The 25,673-nt window shown below is 45.7% G+C and overlaps 1 protein-coding gene across 2 annotated transcripts in view; it reads left to right on the forward strand.

Annotated features, from left to right (window-relative positions):
• ctnnal1 (catenin (cadherin-associated protein), alpha-like 1) overlaps nucleotides 1-25,673 on the forward strand; it is a 149,828-nt gene that overhangs the window by 49,893 nt on the left and 74,262 nt on the right. For both annotated transcript variants that reach the window (XM_080788309.1, XM_080788310.1), the window contains exons 2-4: nucleotides 15,617-15,806; nucleotides 22,578-22,780; nucleotides 25,087-25,206. In XM_080788309.1, coding sequence (XP_080644435.1) covers nucleotides 15,617-15,806; nucleotides 22,578-22,780; nucleotides 25,087-25,206 — 513 coding nt within the window. The remainder of the gene's footprint in view (nucleotides 1-15,616; nucleotides 15,807-22,577; nucleotides 22,781-25,086; nucleotides 25,207-25,673) is intronic.

Raw genomic sequence — 25,673 nt, forward strand, 5'->3', positions numbered from 1 at the left:
GTACATACCCCGTTCTGACCTATACCAAATGACCAGTATTACAGAAGAACATGTTTCAGTTAACCTGCGGTTTTCCGTGCGGCCTGGGGCCGGTGCAGTTGGCTGAAACAATACACCGTGAATGAACGAGGAACACGTTTATTTGGGTGAATCCTCTTCTCGTGCCGTGAAGTGAAGTTCTGGTCTCGTCTGCTGCAGAGGCTCATTAATGCAAGACACACAGCTGCAGCATCACTGCATTGATTATTTAAATCTCTGTCCGACAGGAAGAAGCGATACCATCGGTCAGGATCTGATGTTAATTTATGTTCTGTTTTCTACCACACATCCAACAGTACACGCACGCACGCACACACACGCACATGCACACGCACACACGCACACGCACACGCACACACACACACACACACACACACACACACACACACTGTGAAATAGTTTGGAGTATAGAAAGAAGCCATATAGCGGTGTGGAAAAGCAGTACTGCAGAAAAAAAAACCCTAAACTTTTCAGTGTATTTAATTTGTGCTTCTCATAGTACTGCATAGTAGTACCAGTATATAGTGCTTCTCAAACGTTTTCATATCGAGGACCCACACATTGACACGTATTTGGCCGCAGGCAACCCCTACCTGAAAAGGTTTTGCCAGGGAGTCCAGGGACCCACAGAAGAGAAGAAAATATAGTATACTGCAGCAAAAAAAAACTTAAAGTAAAAAGTTTCACTTTAATCTTTGCTTCTCACAGCAGTGTGTCGACTCACAGCCTGTATGAAATGATTAAGTTAGACGCCCATGCAGGTGTGCATGCCAAGGCGCGTGTGGATTCGGTGTTATCCGAGGATTCATTAACCCATTTTGACCTGAGATCAGATTCTAAAAACGTCTTCTATACATCCTGACAGTTTTCTGAAAAAGCTATGTTTCTATGTCAGTCGATTTTTCAAAAATAGCAGACCTACAAGCTCGTAGCGCGCCACTCGGTGGCGCGCTATGAGCTCGTAGCGCTATAAGCTCGTAGCGCGCCACTCGGTGGCGCGCTATGAGCTTGTAGATCTGCTATTTTTCAATAGCTAAAGCATAACATAATGCTAACACCAAAAGGGGTACCCGCCAAGAATGGGTTAATTTGGGTGGATGGATGGCGGATGGAAAATGTACTGTACTGTACTGTACGGTACAGTACTGTATGTGTATAGACGCAGCAGATGTGGTACAGTGTGAGACGCCAGAGCTGGTCTGCGTGCATCTCAAATCTACATATCTCATCTCATATTTATTGGACCCATGCAGGGCGCAGCGGGTGGGAGCTCCCTGGTGATGTCAGTCAGTTCAGCTGACTTATAAGTTATAAATATATAGGCTGAAAAAATATCTGCAGCTCGAAACCTGACAGCCCACCAGCCACAGCAGCCAGCCAACCAGCCAAGCAAGCCAGTCAAGCCACACTCTCTGTCGTGACAGCAAAACTGTCAGCTGGCCTGCCGGGGAGAGAGAGAGAGAGAGAGAGAGAGAGAGAGAGAGGGCGGAAACCAGCCCACTGTGTGGTTAAAGGAAGCTATAGGGAATCAATGAGGGAGAGAGAAAAATAAGTGTCATAAAAATCGTCGCTCGGGTTTCCTCCCCCTCGTTTTTCATTTAGAAAGAAAACGTCAGCTGATTCTGTCAAAGACACAGACGCTTCTCAAGAGGCTATAAGGCCTGGTTTGTACTTAGTTTGTTTGGGGCACCAGTGTGTATAGTGTCACATGCTGAGAATAGCATGATGGGCAACCTCACAACTCGCAACACAGCGTCACCGCCAGTCCGCCACACAATGAGCCGATCTGTAAAGGGACTTGAAAGTAGTTCGTTTTCCAGTTCCACAATAATTAGCCCTTCACTAAACCCCACCCCAAAAAGAGACCGTCCAATGCCAGTCCAAATTATTTAGCAACCGTTGCTAAGGACTGCTGTATAGACACTTTCTGCATTATTTAATAATGTGGTGACCCCGGAGATGATGAGAAAAAGTCCTTCTGCACACCTACGATGGACAGGTGCGTCGGATAACTGGAACTGAGAAGTAGAGAAAAATAATCCCGCACATGTGTCTTCACTTGAGTTTAGATTTTATTGAGCTACGTTTCGGTCGTCAGACCTTCATCAGGCATGACCCCGGAGATGAGTTCAGGCCGAGAACGAGGCTGGGTCTCTGGAGTGAGGGGAAGGTGAGAGGCTTCACACCGGGCTGGGTCTCTGGAGTGAGGGGAAGGTGAGAGGCTTCACACCGGGCTGGGTCTCTGGAGTGAGGGGAAGGTGAGAGGCGGGCGGCACACCGGGCCTCCTGCAGGGCCTCGCACCGCATGTTGACCCACGTCATCATACATGCAGAGAACCGGGTCAGGAGCAGCAGAGCAGTTCACCCCCGCCTGCCAGTCAACCCAACCCTCAGGGGGAGTTTCACCTCCTCGCAGTCCTGTTAAGAGTTCAGGGCTGTGTTGTCTCTCCTCTCCTCTCCTCTCCTCTCCTCTCCTCTCCTCTCCTCAGCTGAACCCTCCTCCTTCACCACTGTTGCCATGTCTGCTTACTATATGCAACTTTGTCTTGTTTTTTCTGTAAAGCCGCTTTTAAATATTGATAGTTGCGGGAAACTCTTCTTCTATATGGTTCTAACAGGTTGCTGGACCCTGAAGCCAACTCTGCGTAAAGAGTACAGTAGAGTAGAAAGTATAGAATGCGTGCAGTACTTAACATCAGCAAGAGTACACATGTTTCCAACAAGAATCTGTGTGATGGAATGCCAAGGGTGAGCCAGAGAATAGCATCCAGGAGAATGAGACACAAGACCAAGGCCAAATACACCAAGAGCTTACAGCCAGCAAAACTATAGGCCTAGTGCTGTGTGAAAGAAAGACGGAGGAGCAATATCACAGGGACAGTTAGTTCGTTTTTGGACCACAATTCTTATGAGACGATTTTAAGAAATGTTATTCTCCATTGAGGAAAAACTTCCCCCGAACCAGGGGATGAACAAGTGACGTCAGGACTTCGGCTACTTAAAGTCGCTTCTCTTGGGCTTGGTTTCATGAACCTGGTTGCTCAGTTCTCTCGCAAGATCTGGCAACACTGTCCTTCATGCCTCTCACTCACTCTCTCTCTCTCCCTCCCTCCCTCTCTCTCTCTCTCTCTCTCTCTCACACCTCCTACCCTGAGAGAATCACGCGCACAGGAAAGAATGAAAAGCACTATTATACTCCGCCGAAGGCGAGGTGTGTGTGTGTGCGTGTGTTGGTACGTGAGTGCATGCACGTGCATTGCGTCGGCCTCACGGCCCTCAGAAGCGTGCAACCTTTCCAGGATGAAGCGGAGGAGGTCTCTGCATGCCACAGCTGTCAGACCAGAAAGCGAGAGCGCTTGTGTTTTCTTTTTTGTTCTTTTTTATCGTGCCGGCATCCCCATTCTGTCAGCCCCAACCTTAAGAGGCCAATGGCATCAGAACGCACGCACAAACACACTCACGCAAGTTGCAGTCCCTTTCCGTGCCAACGGCATAACTCTTTTTTTTTTTACTTCCATCCCCCCTCCCTCCCTCCCCACAGTTTTAGAGGCCGCGTTCCAACGACAATACGACTGGAGCAAAAAGGTTTTTCTGTTCTCCGTGGCTGTAGTGTGTAGTGTACGTATTGGAACGTATACTGTCTGTAGTGTGTAGTGTACGTATTGGAACGTATACTGTCTGTAGTGTGTAGTGTACGTATTGGAACGTATACTGTCTGTAGTGTGTAGTGTACGTATTGGAACGTATACTGTCTGTAGTGTGTAGTGTACGTATTGGAACGTATACTGTCTGTAGTGTGTAGTGTACGTATTGGAACGTATACTGTCTGTAGTGTGTAGTGTACGTATTGGAACGTATACTGTCTGTAGTGTGTAGTGTACGTATTGGAACGTATACTGTCTGTAGTGTGTAGTGTACGTATTGGAACGTATACTGTCTGTAGTGTGTAGTGTACGTATTGGAACGTATACTGCATGTATGCGTTGCTGACTGTATTCGAGGAGTTGGCTATATTATAATGTGTTGGAACAGAGTCCAGTCCTCTGTGTTGACTTGTTCATTTGGAACTCTATGAGAGTGAAGGAAGGAAGGAAGGAAGGAAGGGAATGGCTTTAAGTACACCCGATGGTACGCATGCCCTCCCAAGCCCTGTATTGACTTGTTCCGCCAGTGAGGAGAGAGAGAGAGAGAGAGAGCTATCCTCCAGTTTTCAGTCTTGACTGACCATAATTAATTGATATTATTTCAAAAGCTGCATGGGACATTGAATTACAATTTGATTTGTTATCGTGCTAAATGTGTGACGGCTTGGTTCATATCGGAAAGTGATTTATTTTTTATTCTTGGACTATGTGAACTATGTACAAAAAAATAATAATTCATACACTTTTTTTACTTGATAAACTGAAGCGGATGAGTGTGGGAAGTCTATTGACGTGATGGCCGATTAGTTGTGCATCCCTAACAGAAAGTTTTCTGGATATACAAGGTTTCCAAGCTGACAGTGGACCGTATATCTACTCCGGTGTGTTGAAATGTCAGTGTGACATTTCGGCAAATGCACAAAAAGAACAGCTCGTGGCTTTGGTCCGTTCGTTGTCGTAGATTTTAGTTGTTCTTGTTGTTTCGTCTATTTCTTTTGTGTTTGTTTTGTCTTTTCCACGTCAGACGTGAGTTATTTCCTCATCGGCGGCGATAACCTTTTCCTTTGTGGATCCTTTTCGCTAAAGGCTTCGGTACGCTGCATGTATCCGTTGCATTCAAATGTCAGTTCCGATTTGGCTGGGCGAGCGCTTGAAGGCCAAAGATTGCCCTTTTTGGTTTCCCCCCCCTCCCTCACCTCACCCCCCCCCCCCCCCCCAATCACCTCACCCCCCCCCCCCCCCCCACACACACACACACACACACACAGACAGTTCCAACGGGTTTTAATCTGATAAGAGAAGGGGGAAAAAAGTAACTCATGTTCGCAGACCTGCCCGATCGCACGCCACTCCGGAGGCTCTTTTTGTGTCCTCCGGACAGCACTGATGGTAGAAGCAAAAAAACAGGACGCCAGCCAAGTCTATGGACTTTTAATGTTTGCTATAAGCAGTGGTGACATCATTTGGCAGCCCCTCACTTCACACCAGCGTGGTTTTTGTTTCGAGCGGTGCCAAACCGCTCCAATGAGTGACCGCGAGTGTATATGTCTGTATGTATGTCTGAGTACAAGGCCTCAACATCGGGTGGGGGGCATTCTGTGCATGCCTAGAATCTTTACAAATTCCCACTAGTGTGTGTGTGTGTGGGGGGGGGGGGGGGGATGCACAGTTTTGTGTGCGTGTGTGTGTGTGTGTGTGTAAGCACGGAATGTGCTCAGCTGATTTGCTGAGCACGGAATGTGATGTACTGTATGATGATGAGAGCACCCCTCACTTCACATGAGTGTGATTTTTTTGGGCTCTTAACCCATTTTGGGTTAGCATTATGTCATGCTTTAGCTATAGAAACATAGCAGATCTACAAGCTCATAGCACGCCACCGAGTGGCGCGCTATGAGCTTGTAGGTCTGCTATTTTTGAAAAATAAACGACTGACATAGAAACATAGCTTATTCAGAAAACTGTCAGGATGTAGAAGACATTTTTAGAATCTGATCTTAGGTCAGAATGGGTTAAGGGGCTTTGCCCTACGGCAAGCCTAAAGGGCCTAAACCACCAACGGCAATGAATGGGTGACACAAACCTGCTGGAGTTCGTTCTCAAAGTTCTCAAAAGGTTATAAAGCTAAGCTGACATATTTTCAGAGGAAATTGAAAGATCTGTTCTTGGGGAGATTTGAAAGCAAAACCGCAATGCAGACTTGAAGCGGGTCGTGTTCAGGTCACACCTCTGTGAGTTCACTTTAATTGTTTCAGACTTCAGAGCTGCTCGGGGAGTTTCTTTTGGAGTGTTCACGTAGTCGTAATGCATGGAAAATAAGCTGAGTCATTTTTATAGCTGAGTCATTATAAATGCCCTATACGAAGCCAGAGTGCAGAGTCACGACATTGTTCGCGGAAATTGAGTTCTAAGTTTATAACTAAAAATGATGTTCTTGGTGTCTTATCTTGTGGTAAAGTTTCATTTAGTTTAATTTAGTTTTGTTTCAGGGGGGAAAAAAGCGTTATAAAAAATTACAGTAACTACATTTTGGGGAATCAGCCATTCAGATGTTTGGCCATGAGAATTACATCATGAATACTAATAATAATATAACCTACTTGGCTGGCCAGCCAATTATCTCAGTTTCACCTTGAGCTACAGTAGAGTCCATTTCAGAGGCTTCAAAGGGTCCAAGTCTCCAACCGGGTTAATACAGATCTGTAAGGTTTACAGGTCACAATGTGAGGTACTGATCAGCATGACCGGGTAAATTCAGATCTGTAAGGTTTACAGGTCACAATGTGAGGTTCTGATCAGCATGACCGGGTTAATACAGATCTGTAAGGTTTACAGGTCACAATGTGAGGTTCTGATCAGCATGACCGGGTTAATACAGATCTGTAAGGTTTACAGGTCACAATGTGAGGTTCTGATCAGCATGACCGGGTTAATACACATCTGTAAGGTTTACAGGTCACAATGTGAGGTACTGATCAGCATGACCGGGTTAATACAGATCTGTAAGGTTTACAGGTCACAATGTGAGGTACTGTGATCAGCATGCCATGAGTTATAGGGCCATGGATTAAAGTTATTCTTTAATCTTCTTTATTAGATGAAAGCAAAGGACGTTTTAAAACCATGCAATTGAGAACCAGTTTGGCAAGTTACTGTACTTCGTGCCCTGCATGGAATGAGTTATTTACAGGGTGCCCTGAACCAAAGAAAGTTTGAGAACAACTGTACGAATACTTAACACGTAAAGTGTGTGTGTGTGTGTGTGTGAGTGTGTGTGTGTACACAGATTCTTGTCCCCTGGTCCCCAGTTGAAAAAGAAACCAAATCGTAAATCCTGTGAAAAAAACCCCCAGTGATAAACACCTCGTCTCACGCCCTCCCTGTCTGCTCTGTGCCCGCCGATTGATGGGCATTATCGCCTGCCTGGCATGTCACACTGGCGGGGGGGGGGAGGGGGTGAGGGGGGAGGGGGTGTTATGTGCACGACGCCTCCTCTTTCTCTGCTCCGTCCAGCCATCCTGTGGGCCGGGAGCCATCTGTGTTCCCTCACCTGCTGTTGTCTGCCAGGTTTAAATGTGACTTCCATAACCACTCCAACCAGGCCCAGCCAGCGCGTCACATTCACAGACGTGTTGTTGTTGTGAGCTTATAGACGTGCGATGCAGTCATCATCATCTTCATAATAACACAGGCCTAGTTTGAGTCACAGTGGTTACGTTCATAAGGACAAGCTCAGTGCTGGTTATGTGAACATATAACGCATGCTTTCTTTCTTTCTGTCACTCCCCTGCTCATCTGTCTTGGGTTATCTCTCGTTTTCTCCCCTCACACTCCTGTCCTCTGTTTGAGATGCGTTACTCTCACTTCCAGGGTTTGAGTCTGCCAACAGCGGGAGCAGATCAACACACACACGTCATAGACCATGACGTATGCAGATTATATGCAGAAGTGCCGTTTACGCCTTGCGCTTTGTGGCCGTGAGTTATACGTCACTCAGTCATGACTTTACCTCTGCTTTTTCAACCCGGCGTTGTTGTGGGTGTTCGACTACTGGCCAATCTTCTTCTTTCGTTTATCGTCGTCATATTATGCAGTTTCCTGAGTGTCTCACTCAGAACGCACTGCCACATAGACGTGTGGCGTTCTTCTAGTAGTAATACGTACGTGCGTGCGTGCGCGTGTGTGTGTGCGTGCGTGCGTGGGAACACCATAGCCAAAATGCTCACCACCCTTTGCTCAATAATAATATTACAGAGAGATGTGCTCTGGATTAGGTTTTTGGTCCGTGTATGTGTGTGTGTGTGTGTGTGTGTGTGTGTCTCTGCTTTCTCTGTCAAAGCTAAGCTCTCATACTATGCCTGCCTAGAGGATTACTAACTAGACTGATTAAAAGTTAGTCCTCTATGGTCATACATGGTGAAGCTTGGGGAATGTGCACACACACACACACACACACACACACACACACACACACACACACACACACTGTCTGATGTCTGTAGGTTCCCAATGCCGAGAGAGGTATTGCAGGGTAATTCCTAAGGAATGCATTGTGATTCTGGACATGTGGGTGTAGATTTAGTGTAGGTTTTATGCTAAATCAGTGGTTCTCAAAGTGGGGTGGGGGCCTGGACTCCAGGGACCCCAGGGGTCCTTAGTTGTGGGAGTTCAAAGGGGTCTGCATACTCATAGGGTCTATATACTTCATCAGACCCCTGGTCCTTGCCTTGCATGAAAAGAACCAACTGTGTCTAAACTGCAGCCAGCCTTTTTGTAAATTAGCAGGAGTGACTATACTGCTATTCTCTTCTCCTCCTAATGCTCCTATTAGTTTTCTCTCTCTCTCTCTCCGTCTCTCTCCCCCCTCCTCCCTCCCCCCTCCATGCTGAATGAGCATGAAACCAGCCCAGCCAGCATGGTGTCTGTGGGGCTGCGTTGTGCGGATAAGGCCAGCATGGTGTCTGTGTGGCTGCGTTGTGCGGATAAGGCCTGGCTGTGATTCATCGTCGGGGTGATAAATAATGTGTGGCTGTGAAGTTTGGCCGCCGGCCCGCTTGTCCTCCTTTGTGTCCTGTAATGACCACCTGTTGCGTCGTCGTAATTGTCTCGTTTTCGGGTGGCCAATTATTCTTCCAAAATAGATTGTTGTGTTGTGAGGAAACATTCCCTCGAACTTGGTACAGAAAACTTTTTAAACCCTCTGGTCTTCTAGACTTGGAAAACTGAGCCCCGAATCGTCTGTCTGTACAAAAGTTAGCCGATCTAAGTTCCAATTTCGTCTTCAAAATCAGCAGACAGAAAATCAGCCCTCGTCTTCCCACCGTAGAGAGACGTTGGGCTTCACAGCCGTACTAATCAATTCTGACAAACAACCTGGTCACGCTTTCTTGCCACATTGTGTCACTTGGTTCTGGTTCAAAGTGAACGCCTGCGTTGATGTTTTGCTGTGAAGTGAAGTGTAGTCACGTTGAAACTGATGGCATCGGCGCCGCTGGCCTCCCTCTTTGTTTAACCCATTCTGACCTGAGATCAGATTCATACGAGGTTTCCACTGGACACACACTGGTCTGATGAACCCATTCTGACCTGAGATCAGATTCATACGAGGTTTCCACTGGACACACACTGGTCTGATGAACCCATTCTAACCTGAGATCAGATTCTAAAAATGTCAGTCGCTCTTTGATTTAAAAAAAAATAGCAGACCTACAAGCTCGTAGCGCGCCACTCGGTGGCGCGCTACGAGCTTGTAGATCTGCTGTTTTTCAATAGCTAAAGCATGACATGATGCTAACACCAAAAGGGGTTCTCGTTCAGAATGGGTTAAACCTTAAAGCAGCTGGGGAAGGAGGGGTCTTCATAACAGGAGACCCCTGGGGTGATTTTTATGTTTTATTATTTTTACATTAACCACTTGAACGCTTTAATGTGCACCTCCCTCCACCTCTCCTCATCCCTTTTGTTTTACTCCCCCAGTCTCCTCCTTTCTCTGCAGCTATTTTAGACAACTTGTGATCTGTGGAACCTATAGTTGTAATGAGTCCCGGGATGCAGGGAGGGTCTTTTAGAGGAGTCCCGCTTCAACGACGTTAGGTTATTATAATGTGGTTATATTCATGTAGAAAACGGAAAGAAGAAATTATTATTATAACTAAAGCTATAGCAAAATAAACTAGAACACACACACACACACACACACACACACACACACACACACACACACTCCTCACAGCCGCCCTGCTGTCACCACCCCTTCTCCTCACAGCCGTTTGGAGATAAATTGATGTGCTGTTGCGTTAAGTTAAAGTGTGTGTTCAGCGTGACTTCCATCACTCTGCCCCCCCCCCCCCCCCACTCCCAGTCAACAATCATCAACCTCCATCTCTCTCTCTATCTCTCTACGTGTTTCTTCACTAGTCCGATCCAGAAGAACACAGTTTGCCGGCCACTGCTATACAGAGCTTACAATGAGGTTATACATCTTCCCTTCAGAGCAGACCAGAGGTAGAAAACTGTCGTTCCCTCTGATGTCATCGCTATAGGGACACAGGCATCCCTCTGATGTCATCGCTATAGGGACACAGGCATCCCTCTGATGTCATCGCTGTAGGGACACAGGCATCCCTCTGATGTCATCGCTATAGGGACACAGGCATCCCTCTGATGTCATCGCTATAGGGACACAGGCATCAGTAAGCGGGAACTGGGGGATGGCAATGAAGGACCGCGGGAAGTCCGGCGTGTTATTGTGAAATCCACGATCTCGACCGCGGTCGAAAACATTTTTCGACCGCGGTCGAGATCGTGAATTTCACAATAACACGCCAGACATCATCATTTAATGATGATGATGATCTCTCTCTCTCTCTCTCTCTCTCTCTGCGTCAATAAAGAACGGAAAGTCTTAACTTTCCCAGACAAAGTGCAGTGAGTCCCTGTAGGTTCCTCCAACGTCCACATCTGATGAGATGAGACTTGACGCCTTTTTTCTGCCTCGTTTCCAGAGCATCTCCCGAGAGGCCAATTCTTTTCTTGCTGCGCCCGAGTCTTTTTTTCTGTTTTCTCTCCTGTCATAACCCAGCATGTAATTGGTCGAGATGGGACCTAATAACATGATCTCTCTCTCTCTCTCTCTCTCTCTCTCTCTCTCTCTCTCTCTCTCTCTCTCTCTTTCTCTCTCTCTCTCTCTCTCTCTCTCTCTCGTACACACTCACTTGTTGGAGGAAAAGTACTCTGCTATTTTCACTACTTTTGTGTGACACTCTTGTATGATTGAAGTAAGACATTACAGTCTGTCCGTTGTGGCGTTGTCTTTATATGTAAGGACCCTGAGTGTGTGTGTGTGTGTGTGTGTGTGTGTGTGTGTGTGTGTGTGCGTGTGTGTGACTGTGACTGTGTGTGTGTGTGTGTGTGTGTGTGTGTGTGTGCGTGTGCGTGCGGGGATGTGTTATTGTTGTTGAAGTCATTGTTTTTCATGGCCTTGTAATTGTCTGTCCTAATTGTGGCGAACAAACAAAGCAATAGAGAAATGAATGGCTGGGAAGAAAGTGGGAACAGTGTGCCTGGAGCCACTGGAGAAAGTGACAGGAACTGGGCACACACACACACACACACACACACACACACACACACACACACACAGCCACAGCCACGCTGGGGTTCCATGCTGTGTTTATGTGTGGGCGTGACAAGAGAAGGTAGAACGACAACGTATTGTGAGAGCTTTATGAGAGAGACTGACAAACAACTGTCAGTTTTGCTGCTGTTTGTCATAAACCGATGGCAAAAAGCATATTCTTTTTTTACTCACAAGAACACACAGCCATTATGCAAGCATATCTCACACACACACACACACACACACACACACACACACACACACACACACACACACACACACACACACACAGTGTGTTCCTCTGTAATGGACCTGTGCACTTTGTGCAAACAGGAACAGGGAGGGGGAAACATAATATTGATACAGAGTCAGTGTACCACCTACTATAGCCCCTGGTAACTCTCCCCTCCCCACACACACTGCTGCGTTCACACAAGGCATATGCACACGTATGTATACTATGTGTTGCCCACGCGGTCATGGTCATTGTCCTCAAGCGTGCGTCCATAGTCCATAGACGTGTGTCGGAGACTCGGAGGCATGGTGGCCGGTGCAAAAAATAAAATGAAAAATCCAGCATGCAGCTTTGCATCTGGATCAGTTGAACTCAGGCTCAGCTTCAAGTTGTATCTTTGTATCTTTGTATCTTTTTATCTTTTGCTGCAGCCAGCTTCAAACGTGGGATTTGCTTCGTAATAGCTTCACGGCGCTGGCTGAATGGTAGACTGTCTTTTTGCATATGCCACGCACGCACGCACGCACGCACACACACACACACACACACACACTCCCCCCTCCCTTCCGCTCCAGCCCTTGGCTGACTGCCAACCAGTGAGGTCATGAATCCGGCACACACACAGTGTACCCCCCCCCCCCCCCCCCATGTGCCCATAGCCTGTTGTTCTGCTTCCATGCTGCACGCACACACACACACACACACACGCACACACACACACACACACACACACACACACAGCACTAACACTAAGTTCTGCAGTGCCAGGACAACTCATGAATGGGTAACATAAGATCTGCTTTGTAGGTACTCTGAGAAAGCGTGTATGCCTCATGGTGGCGCTGTCTCCTATCTTCTGTCCTCTTGTGTAAACGATGGAAGAGACAGATAAAGAGCGCTGGGGGGGGGAACCTCCTGAACACCAAGTTCTCTCACGACAACGTTTGACCGTGTTGTATTTGTACACAAATTGTACTTTCAAAGTAAAACGGACAGATGACCGAAAAAACAACCCCCAAGGGTTTGTCCACAAATCCGATGGCCAGCTCTAGTTCAGTAGATTAGCTTTAAGGGTTCTGATCTCCGCTGGTTGTTAAAGCTGCATATTTTGTCCAGAATTAACTCCACAAGAAACCCTCTGTAGTTATCGATCTGCTTTGCAATTTTTAACGCAGAACTTCTGACTTCAGACTGCAGTCTGAAGTCAGACTTCAGACTTCAGTTGCCGAGTCCATTTCACAAATAATGCACTTCCGGAAGCTTCGTCTGGCTGTCGCCCGCTGTTAAAACGTACTGTGAGAGACTAGCTGTGATGAGGAGGAGGCTCCAGGTGTGTCTCAGTAGGAGGCCAGACACACCAGGCAGGACTCATTACAGACGTCACAGGAGGGATATGGTTGCTGTCTATGACTTCCTGAGCTGATATCAGCCGTTCTCACAAACCAAACTATTGACAAAGCCTTGCATAGAGGAAGGGAGCGCTGCCGTGGTCTTTTGTTTGTTGAACTGAATACAGGTGCTCGTTGGTCGAGGTTTAATCCTGAAAATAAAGGGGACACTGACGAAGGCTGATTGCCGAAACGCGTTGGTCCTCACTTTTGTGTAATGATCTTTGCCATGCCTTAAAACTTATAATAACGGCTTTTTCACTTCACTGGGACAGAGTGCCTTGGATACTCTTCTTTATTTTTATTGATGAAGCCACTAATGGTCTGAAAGTGTTTTTGGACTGAAGGCACTGAAAGCACTGAAAGCCTAAATTAAACAAAAGTCTCCAGGCTCAACAACGACACAGAGAAAACAGCACACGATAAATGTCCTTTTCACACACTTTCATTTACCTCTGCACTGACAGACGGACAGACGCATTCCAACCAAACGCGTCTGTGACGAAGGGACTTGAATCTGGTCTGTCCAAAGTCTCTTGGACAGGTAAAGGTGTTTTTGGAGATGTAATTAAAAAACTTTGACAGGGACATTTATTGTGTGCTGGCTGTTTTCCCAGTGTCATAATGGACTCTCTGACACACATCGTTGGTGTCCCAGTAATGTGTGATGATGGCAGTATTTCAGTAGTGGTTATTGAATCATTGGACAAACTGTACAAACATAGAATGTTCACAATGCATGTGACATCACTGACTGATCCTCTTCTGTTATCAGTATGACATAATCATCATCATCATTCCACAGTGAATCGATAGCGTTATTAGACCCACTTTGGCTAACGGAACGGAGAACGCACGCGCACACACACGCACGCACACACACGCACACACACACACGCGCACACACGCACACACCATATAACATCCCATGAATTCCAACTGAGACCACCTGCAGCTATGTAGCAGGTGGTCTGTCATGCTGATACATCACACGCACACGCACGCACACACACACACACACACACACACACACACACACACACACACACACACACACACACACACACACACACACACACAAGTGCGCACTGTTAACAGCTGGATAGTTATTTTTTTTACTTGGCAGAAGGGAAACACTCAATGCATAATTGATGCTAATTGGCTCACACCATTCATAATTTATGCCTGCACTGTACACTATACGATATGTACAGTAGGTACCATCATTATGTATGACGAGGTGTCATCGGGTTTTTATTGCATGTATTTTAATGTATTGGTGATGCACCGAATATTCGGCAGAAAATGGCTAAAAATGCATTCGGTTTCGGCCCGAATAGGCAGAAAACATATCACCGAATAGTGTATGCAATTAATGCATTCAAAAAGGTTGAATAAATGATTTATGGAGCCATAATGGTGATTATTATTTAAGTTAAGTTTTGCCATAACCATTTATTTTGCCATAAATCAGGTAGATTTAAGGTGCGGCCATGACAGCAATGGTAGGAAAAAAGATATATACTGTAATATTAATCATATTCGGTATTCGGTTTTATTCCATTTTGGTGCAATCCCTACTGATCACTGGTCTTAATGTCCCTGTCTCCATCCATCCTCACTGATCTTAATGTCCCTGTCTCCATCCATCCTCACTGATCTTAATGTCCCTGTCTCCATCCATCCTCACTGGTCTTAATGTCCCTGTCTCCATCCATCCTACCTGACCTTAATGTCCCTGTCTCCATCAGATGATCACTGATATTAATGTCCCTGTCTCCATCCATCCTCACTGGTCTTAATGTCCCTGTCTCCATCCATCCTCACTGATATTAATGTCCCTGTCTCCATCCATCCTCACTGATCTTAATGTCCCTGTCTCCATCCATCCTCACTGGTCTTAATGTCCCTGTCTCCATCCATCCTACCTGACCTTAATGTCCCTGTCTCCATCAGATGATCACTGATATTAATGTCCCTGTCTCCATCCATCCTCACTGGTCTTAATGTCCCTGTCTCCATCCATCCTCACTGATATTAATGTCCCTGTCTCCATCCATCCTCACTGATCTTAATGTCCCTGTCTCCATCCATCCTCACTGGTCTTAATGTCCCTGTCTCCATCCATCCTCACTGATATTAATGTCCCTGTCTCCATCCATCCTCACTGATATTAATGTCCCTGTCTCCATCCATCCTCACTGATCTTAATGTCCCTGTCTCCATCCATCCTCACTGGTCTTAATGTCCCTGTCTCCATCCATCCTCACTGATCTTAATGTCCCTGTCTCCATCCATCCTCACTGATATTAATGTCCCTGTCTCCATCCATCCTCACTGATCTTAATGTCTCTGTCTCCATCAGATAACCACCCTGATCACTGATCTTAATGTCCCTGTCTCCATCCATCCTCCCTGATCTTAATGTCCCTGTCTCCATCCATCCTCACTGATATTAATGTCCCTGTCTCCATCCATCCTCACTGATCTTAATGTCCCTGTCTCCATCAGATCACCACCCTGATCACTGATCTTAATGTCCCTGTCTCCATCCATCCTCACTGATATTAATGTCCCTGTCTCCATCCATCCTCACTGATATTAATGTCCCTGTCTCCATCCATCCTCACTGATATTAATGTCCCTGTCTCCATCCATCCTCACTGATCTTAATGTCTCTGTCTCCATCCAGATCACCACCCTGATCAACCACAAGGACAAGCCCAGGAAGTCCGAGCGCACGCTGGCCGCCATCCAGCGGGTGGGCCAGGCGGTCAGCGTGGCGGTGGGCCGCTTCGTGGCCGTGGGCGAGGCCATCGCCCACGAGAACCAGGAGCTGAGGGACGAGATGGGACACGCCTGCTTCGAGGCGCGGAGGGCAGGTTGGTGCAGGGTTCCTTTTATTTAATTACCACTCGTTGCTGCCGCGATGAAACCACCTAACGGGACACTTCACCCTTTCTCCAAAATAAATATATATGTTAATCCATTTTAGACCTAAGGTCTTAATGGATTTTAAAAAATCACACCCGTGTGAACCGAGTGGTGCAACTCCCCTCTCCCCCCCCCCCCCCCTCTCTCTCTCATTAGCAGGCAACAGTGCAGGCAACAGTCTCTCTCTCTGTTTCTGCATGGCACAACAGCGCCCCTACTGGTACTCATACTGGTGCTCATTATCGTCACATAGGTTAACCAATCACACACAGGTTAACCACACATACAGTAGGTGAGCACGGACATTGCTGTTCCTTGGAGTGGTTGAACCACTCAAAAAATGACTTATGTTGTCTCTGTCAGTGGTGCTCAACTTATTTCATGTCAAGGACCCCCAGAATTATCTGTATTTGTGCCGTGGACCCCCCGTCTGAAAATATGTTGTTCCAGGGATCCCTTAAAAACGTCTGCTCTGAAAGAATATATATTCAGACATATATATCGGCAGCACTAAACAAATATTTAATTACCCAGTGTAATTTTGAGAATAAATAAATCACGAATGAATGAATGGATGGGTTCCATCATTCTGATGCTTCAATTCACTGGTGCTTGCATCTGGTGGGCACGCCTCTCTTTGAACAACAATGTTAATAAATATAAATCAATAAACGGTGCATTTATATAGCCCCTTTATCCAAGGCGCTTTACAGAGATTGTGCATTACATTTACCCATTCACACACCGATGTCGGGGGAAACCATGCAAGGCAATTTAGGGGTTCATAGTCTTGCTCAAGGACAACTGGACACTAACTCTGGGGGAGCCCGGGTTGGAACCACCGGTCACTCTACCCCTGAGCCAGCGCCATCGTGTTGTAACCCAGTCCGCAGCGACGTGTGGAAGGATTCTGCAATCAGTCCCGTCTTGTTTGTTTGTGCGCTTACTGAGATAATTCGAGAACGGATGGATGAGCAGATGTTGGTGGAAAATTACTAATGAAATGAGAAATCGAAATGGCATGAAATGAGAAATTAAGTGGTGAAAGTACAACTCTGCAAAAAGATTCCCTTGAAACAATTGGTTGGGCATAATTATGCCTCCCTGAGAGAGTGTGTACGTGTGTGCATGCGTGCACTATGGCCCTAAGGGCCGATTTATACTCCTATTTTAGAGCCGAATAAAAGTGGGTTCAGCGCTGTAGAGCCTACAATGTGACGTCATTTGGCTCTGTAGAGCCTACAATGTGACGTCATTTGGCTCTGTAGAGCCTACAATGTGACGTCATCTTCATGTATTTGTGTGACACTGTAGTTTATGATCAAGTAAGACGTTAATTCATTAAGTTAAAATATGGACATAAGAGGTTTGGAAAATGCTAATGAATAGATCTGCAGATTTAAGATTTCTCTCAAAGATTCAGCAGCTACAAAGCTTCCCCATCTCTTCCTATAACAAAACGAATATATATATTGAGTGATGTGAATGTCAGATTTCTGAACTTCTGCCACGCAGAATAGAATATGTCTTTGCCGGTGCAGTCGTTGATCATTTCCGATGTCCTAAATCATGACAATTTTCGGAAAGATTTGAGGCACATTTTAACGATTTTTTTCAAAAATAGCAGACCTACAAGCTCGTAGCTTGTAGATCTGCTATTTTTCAATAGCTAAATTATAACATAATGTATTATGTATGTAACCAACCACCCGCTCAGAATGGGCTAAAGAGCAGCCAGAACGACACAGAGCCAGATAAACAGCTCTCTCTCTCTCTCTCTCTCTCTCTCTCTCTCTGATTTAGACTCTCCGCTGTTGATCTCTGCATGATGATCTCTTTTAGGCATTGGGTCTCGTGCCCAAAGAAACAATATTTCCTCCCTTTTTTGGGCTTGTTTTGGTGCACTGAGACTGAGTTGCGTCGGTCAGTGTTGTGAGAAAGGGATATGGGGGGCGGGGTCATATTACTGCAGAAGCAGTGTGTCGTCTGGTTATATGAATGTAGCCTCTTGTTCTCTCGGCCCTTTCTTGTTGGCACCACCTCATAATGCAGAGAGTGTCTGACTTTCGTCGTATATGTACCAAGCACAGCACTTGTTTCATTCACGGGGAATGTAAAGAGATTTGTAAAGCCTCAACGTAATTTTTCTCTGTGCGGTATACTTCTGTTTTTAGACACTGAACCGGCTCTTGTTCAGTCCCTGTGATATGAATGTGTAATATTACAATTATAATAATATTATAGGGTGTGTGTGTGTGTGTGTGTGTGTGTGTGACTTGTACAGTAAGCAAGGTAAACACAAGGTAATGCATCCAATGCATAGAGATGGTAATCTAGGATCACAGATAAACCAAGAATCATCAGATAATAACTGTAAACTGTACATTGAAACTACACAAACTATAGGATGCCAGATCAACAAATTAACCTGGCATCCGTCTACATAACATCTAACTTACATTTTAACCTTTTCATAAGACCGCAAGGTCGTCAAGGCCACTGTAGGTGAAGAGGTGAGTCAGTCAGACTCCTCATTAGAGCGTAGCACGGGTCTAACCAGAACCCAATGCCGGGCCGAGACCCAGAATATTGACTTGTCCTCCAGGCCAGCGTCTGTTCCATTCCATTTCGGAACGGGTCCAAATTTATGGACCCGTGTGTTACCCTCTGCTCCACATGCCTTTGTCTCAAAGTGGTCCAGGGTAGTGTTTTTCTGTTTAAAAAGCAGGTGCCTTGCGCACGTCCAGTTCCTCGCTGGTGCTGGACAAAAGGTAGATACATACAGAGAAGGAGAAGTCTGCACACACTACAGTCTTAGACAAAAGGTAGATACATACAGAGAAGGAGAAGTATGAAGTCTGCACACACTACAGTCTTTGCTCAAACAGTGTTTATGTCGGTGTTAAAACACCAACATTATTTAGAACACGACGTTTCGACCATGAGCGTAATACTGAGTCCTCATTGTTGGCTTTCAAGGCGGAATCTGTTCTCGAGAGATTACTTTCAAGGTGACGACAGCTGGGCGCCTTCATTCGTTCATTTGGACTTGATTGCATCACATACACTATTTATACCTCACTTCCTGTTGTCTTGACACGACGCTGAGGAAGACCTGTTAGGTTGGAACGCGTAAATAAAGCTACGTTCAAAGTGACATTTATTATCGCGACTGTGCCCGGCAGTTTTCTCACTTTCACAAGACGTTCCCCTTGGAGGTTTATTAGGACGAAGAGAGGGCATATCGACTGGCCGGGGAGGCATACATACATGGCATGGATCACTCTCACACTGTCACCAAAAGGGCATTTGGAAAATGTTAGCTGTCTGACCAGCAGCCGCTCTTAACCCATTCAGGACGGGAACCACTTTTGGTGTTTTAAGCATTATGTTATGCTTTAGCTGTTTGAAAAATAGAAGATCTACAAGTTCATAGCACGGCACCGAGTGCCGTGCTATGAACTTGTAGGTCTGCTATGAAAAATCGTGAAAAATGTGCCTGAAATCATTGAATATATATTCAGTTTTTTACTCGAATCCTTGCTTCTGGGGGGGTCCCTGGAACTACATATTTTCAGATGGGGGGTCGGCGGCCAATGTCATATATATTTGGGGTTCTTGACATGAATATGTTTGAGAACGACTGACATAGAAACATATGTTTTTTTTCCAGAAAACTGTCAGGATTTAGACGTCGGGTCTAAATGGGTTAAAAAGCTAGGCTTCAGTAAGACGTGGGGCTGCCGTGTAAGGGTTGACAGTTTGAGTCCAGAGAGAGAGAGAGAGAGAGAGAGGAGAGATCGGTCGGGGCAGAGACACACCGCAGGCCGGGAAAGGGAGAGATAAAGTGGTGCAACCTCCATCTGCCACCGCCAGACCGATGCACGGAGGTTGTGAAACGACCAGGCCGATGCTCAGACAGTACACGGAGGTTGTGAAACGACCAGACCGATGCTCAGACAATGCACGGAGGTTGTGAAACGACCAGGGTTCTTTGTTATTACGTGCATTGTTTTCAACACTAGTCATTGTCATTCCAGCACGCGAGTTGTTTTCGGAAGAAGCCTCACGAGACAGCCGTGATCTGTGAACACATTCTGCACATGTTCATATTCTTATTATGCATAATGCATCACACACACAAACACACATACATAATGTACACGCATACACAAATACATAATACACACATACATAATATATAATACACAAACTGATCGTACACAAAAGCATCAACAGTAAGCAAATAAAAAAACGGCCAAAGATGCAGATACGCAAGCTCAAAAACACGTCGGGTGGCGGTGGCTCAGGGGTAGAGTGACCGGATTGGAACCGCAATATTCCCAGTTCGAACCCGCGGTCGCTCCCCCAGAGTTAGTGCCGAAGTGTCCTTGAGCAAGACACTGAACCCCTAATTGCTCCTGATGTGCAGGTTGGTGCCTTGTGTAGGATAAGCCAAAGCCACCCCCTATTTTTGGTTGTTTATTTAATTATTATAATTCATATTCTACTCAAGTTCATAATGCAGTTAATGGCATTACAAGTCAAATAGTTAAAAAGATAAAAGTTCATGCATAAGTGTATTTCATTTTGTCATTGTTCTATGTAAAGAACTCAATACTAATAGTCACTGTGTTTCTGCCCTGCCAAGAACAAAACAGAGCGATTGCTCCTCTAAGCCACAAGGGGGCAATATACTCCAGTGAGTCAGCATGTTTCTGCCAGTCAGGCAATGAGGAAGCCAGTACATCCTGTATATGGTGATGGTGCATAAGCTGGACAACATGTGTCTCACTCATTTGTGTGTGTTTAACTGTATTGTTGCAGGTGAGATATATAAGAGAGTGGGTTCATTTAGACATACTGTATAAAGTAGCTTAACAGGGGATATGTTGTTAGTGGAAAAGGTCTCCACAATGTTTTAGAGTACTGTCTGTATAGGTTTTGCTTAGCAGCTAGCAGCTAATGCTAACTCTGTGATAGTGACTGCAGGAGGCCCCAAGCTACTACTGTCTGTCTGATGTTATTGATAATAATTCCAACTCACTGTGATAGTAATATGCTATTGTGGAAATGTGGAAATGGTGTCATGTATTTTTGTTATTTTGTTTAAACTGAATGTGATGTTATTATGTATTATTTTGTTATGTCCAGTGAGTCAGCATGTTTCTGCCAGTCAGGCAATGAGGAAGCCAGTACATCCTGTGTATATGGTGATGGTGCATAAGCTGGACAACATGTGTCTCACTCATTTGTGTGTGTTTAACTGTCTTGTTGCAGTTCCATGATGTCCAGTAAAACGGTCATAAAATCAAACCACACTGATATGGACTCATTCATTGAAGTGTGTAACACTTGCATGGTTTCCACCCGCCATCGGTGTGTGAATGTGTGTGAATGTAATGCACAACAGTTGTGGACATGATGTTTTGTTTTGCTTAATTTCCACCCAACAGATACCATATTATACACAGAAATGGCATCTGCACTTCTGCAGTATGAGACGTGGCTAGTTAGGACCTAGGGGTGCACACATCCCTGCAAAACCCCAGGCTACGCACGCACGCACGCACTCACGCACGCACGCACGCACGCACGCACACACACATGCACGCACAGAGAAAGACCCACAGACATCCAAGATCCGGCAATTATAGGCATAACCTCGTATTGTACAATCGTAAGATTTCATTCTAACTTTTTGAATATATCAAGTTAAACTTTCTCTCTTTTTCTCCCAGGCGGGTGTTGGGGGGGGGGGGGGGGGGGGCAGGTAATATAAAAGAAATGCAATGAAATAGGTGGTGGGAGATCAATGGTTGAGCGTTGGGGAGCCGAGGCCAGGGTTTTATTATTATCGACTGGTTATGAGTCGTTTTGAAGCAGAGCTCAATGAAACGGCATCAGAAACCGCGCTCTACTCAGGGGGGAGTCTTGAGGTGTAGTCTCAATAGCTGCTGGGGGCAGATTTTTTTGGCTTTTCTGCCTTTATTGATAGTATCAAGTGAAGATGGACAGGAAAGAGGGAGAGAGAGAGAGAGAATGGGAGAGAGATGCAGCAAAGAACGGGACTCGTTGGCGACGTATATTATGTGGCATGATACAATGAAAAAGGAATATCCGCACTCCCTTGAGTAGTTTCCTATGAACTTATATATATTTTCAGAATACACACAGCAAATTACTATATGTTTGTGAGTGCATGGGTCCCGAATGGAAACAAGACCGCAAGGTCTTTCTTAGGAAATCCCTTTGGACCAACATGCCTGACTGTACATTAATGCTGCTGCTGCTGCTGTGTGTATTCTGAAAATAAATGTGTTCATATTAGTGTGGATATTCCTTTTTTTTTTTTAAACACCCAGTGAACGTTCAGCTGTTTCTTCAACCTGAGCGTAAATGCTAGAATTTTCATTTAGTGACTGCATGTCACAGTTTGTGCGGCCACTCTTTTGTCTTTTTAAGACTATATTCCAGGGCCAGGCCAGCAATGTGTCGATGTGTGTCCCTGAGCAAGACTCTTACCTCCGAATTGCTGGAATGGCTGCTGTGTAAAGGAGTTTGTATGACAATGCAACAGAAGCTAATGTTATGAGCTAACTGAGAGCTAGTTCTTGTTCTTGTTGCACTGTTCTAATCATAATCTAAATGAAAAGCACAAAAAAGACAAACCCGACTAAAGGAATGCATTTTTACCTCCCCTCCTCCCCTCCTCCCAGGCGACACCATAGCCCAGCTGACGGATGTGACCACGACGACACCGGCCCCTTCCCCGGTGGACGGCGGGGGTCCGCGCAGCGTGGCGTCCAGCGAACGCACGGGCATGGTGAAGGCGGCGCGTCTGCTCCTGTCGTCCGTCACCAAGGTCCTGGTGCTCGCCGACCGCATCGTCATCAAGCAGATCATCACCTCGCGCAACAAGGTACTGTCTGGGAACGTCTCTAGAGCCACGCTTAGTGGCTAATATTTTGTCATTTATCAATGTAACTTCAGTTTAAATGAAAAGTATAAAGTTATTTGGGGCGCCGATGGCCTAGCGGTTATGGCGTGCACCACATATAGACTCCCAATAAAGAATTGGAATAACGTGTTCCTTCCACGCGCTACGTCCAACCAGGGAAACTCCCCCCCTGTCAGGTGTAAAAGGAGCAACTTGGACACTCAGGCATGAAGGAAGCATGAGTTCAAGTCCGTTTCTCTCCCCTTGTCCCCCATATATGGGGACTAGGTTGGTGGAGGGTGTGTAGAGCCCAGGATCACATTAGAGGATTGACACAGGGGTGAAAAATGGGTTACAAAATCGTGGGATAAAGAATATATTTAAAAAACACTATCAATGAACTCTGGAAAGTCGTGTTTAGCAGTCAAACTGTATGATATAAATGCTGGTGCTGTACAGTAACCATGTAATTCAGTTTGAGAACCACTGCTTTAGATGCACACGCAAGGATTTTGAGGATTTCTTTTTAACTATTCCCTCCCTCCCTGGTCTGATTCTATGTACTATTCTGCGTACACAAATCATGTAAAAGCACTTTCACTTGAGCAGGATATTCCAGCCTTGCACACATACCATACCATACCATACCATCTTTATTTCTATAGCACATTTAAATAACAACAAGTTGTACCAAAGTGCTTTACAATAAAATAATAAAAATCACAACTTCATTTTAAAAACAAAACAACATACAGTACACAGTGTCACTTTCAACATCAAAAGCTCATACTATGCTTGGAAAAGCCAAAGAATAAAAATATGTCTTGAGGCGTGATTTAAACACCTGAAGAGTAGGGGCTTGTCTTATGTGCAGAGGCAGCTCATTCCAGAGCTTGGGAGCTGCCACTGCAAAAGCCCGGTTCCCTCTGAGCTTCAGCCTTGATTTAGGCACCACCAGGAGAAGCTGGTCAGAGGACCTGAGGGTCCTTGTGGGAACATAAGGTTTGAGCAGTTCAGACAGATGAATGGGTGCCAAACCATTTAAAGCAAGACTTTGAAATCAATCCTGTATCGCACAGGAAGCCAATGGAGGGAGATACGTGCGAGTTCACGGTGACTGTAGGGGAACTGTGGGGGAAACAACAACAGAAGTGTGTTTTCCGTCTTTCGTCTAACACAAAGCAGGCACATATTATGTTTATGCACAACATTTACTGTATTCTGTTCTGTGTTTTTCCACACTGTCCCTCCTTAATGCATGTTCACAATGCAAATGCACATACAGTACATGCACAGATGTTCACATAAACAGAGATGCACTGTATCCACACTCTATTTCACCACTTAGCCGACTCCACCTTGAAGCACATTATTTTTCCTTTGTTGGCGTTGGGAGAAAGAACGGATGTCTGGCTGTAATTGAAGGCAAACCAGCACCCTTTAAACTGCCACATAAAACCTGGGCAAAGCCCGCCGATCCATCCTGTACCTGGCTATCCTCCTAGCAAATTAGGTGCTGTGTATATAATATATTGCATGTACTGTTGGACAGACGCAAGAGAGGAAAACACTGCTGGCCTCAATCACGTCTGGTTAGCTTTGTTTGGACAGACAGGATGACAGCTCCGCGCTCCCGACATTAGCTGGCAAACGCAATTACATCCTCTGCCCTTTTGCCGTCTGGCTTTGGTAAAAGCCAGAGGGCTGTGTTTGCTGTGCTGGGCAGCCTAGCATTAGCAGCTAATTTGGTTTTAGACACCGGAAAAGGCTACACTTTGGAATCTCTTCGGGTTTCACCGACATCATTACATCAGTTGTAAGGTTAACCCATTCTGACCTGAGATCAGATTGATGCGAGGTTTCCACTGGACACACACTGGTCTGATTAACCCATTCTGACCTGAGATCAGATTAAAAGAATGTCAGTCGTTCTTCGATTTTTCAAAAATAGCAGACCTACAAGCTCGTAGCGCGCCACTCGGTGGCGCGCTATGAGCTTGTAGATCTGCTATTTTTCAATAGCAAAAGCATAACATAGTGCTAACACCAAAATGGGTTCCCGGCCAGAATGCTTTAAACAAACTACGTATACAGTCTGGACTCTGGAGTTCTTGCCATTGCTAACAGGTACTACTGATCTTAATACCGGGCATTTCACTTATTAATCCTGGATTGGAAATAAAATGCAAGGTTCTACTGACACTGATATTTCATTATGTTTTGATTATTTTATGTTCTAACAGCGGTCTCCCCTCCCACCCCCTGTGTTCCCCTGTATGTCCTCTCAGGTCCTGGTGACTTTGGATCATCTGGAGAGGGTCAGCACCTTCCAGGAGTTTGTTCAGATCTTCAGCCAGTTTGGCAACGAGATGGTGGAGTTCGCCCACCTGACCGGGGACAGGCAGAATGTAAGTAGAACCACAACCGCAAAGCGTCAATTTCACGGACCCCATAACGCATTAGGTCAAGGAGAATTCCATGCTAGAAGGCTTTCTTACCTTTCGTTGCAGTTGTTAGGTCCGCACCAAAGTGGTCCAGGTGTCATTTTGTGCAAAAATGCATTATTGGCTATTTCCCCTACCCCGCCATAAGCCCTGAATGGGGTGCTGGGTTTTAGTGCTAATTCACTTATTTACATTGCTCGAAAATCCATTTTTGAGTGGTGCAACCACTCCAAGGAACAGCTTTGTCCCTATGGGACTATCTGACTGTGTTACTATGTTTAGAGTACCAATAGGGGGTGCTGTTGCACCACTCGCTTCAGACTGGTCTGATGTATTCCTCTCTTCTTAGACTTGCATGGAGCTCACGAAGTCTTGCGAGATCTCGCGATAGACGAGACTTCACGCTTCACGGCTGGAACACAGCAACAGGG

Source organism: Protomyctophum bolini, assembly GCF_963924005.1.
Source record: "Protomyctophum bolini genome assembly, chromosome: 17".
Taxonomy (NCBI): Eukaryota; Metazoa; Chordata; class Actinopteri; order Myctophiformes; family Myctophidae; genus Protomyctophum; species Protomyctophum bolini.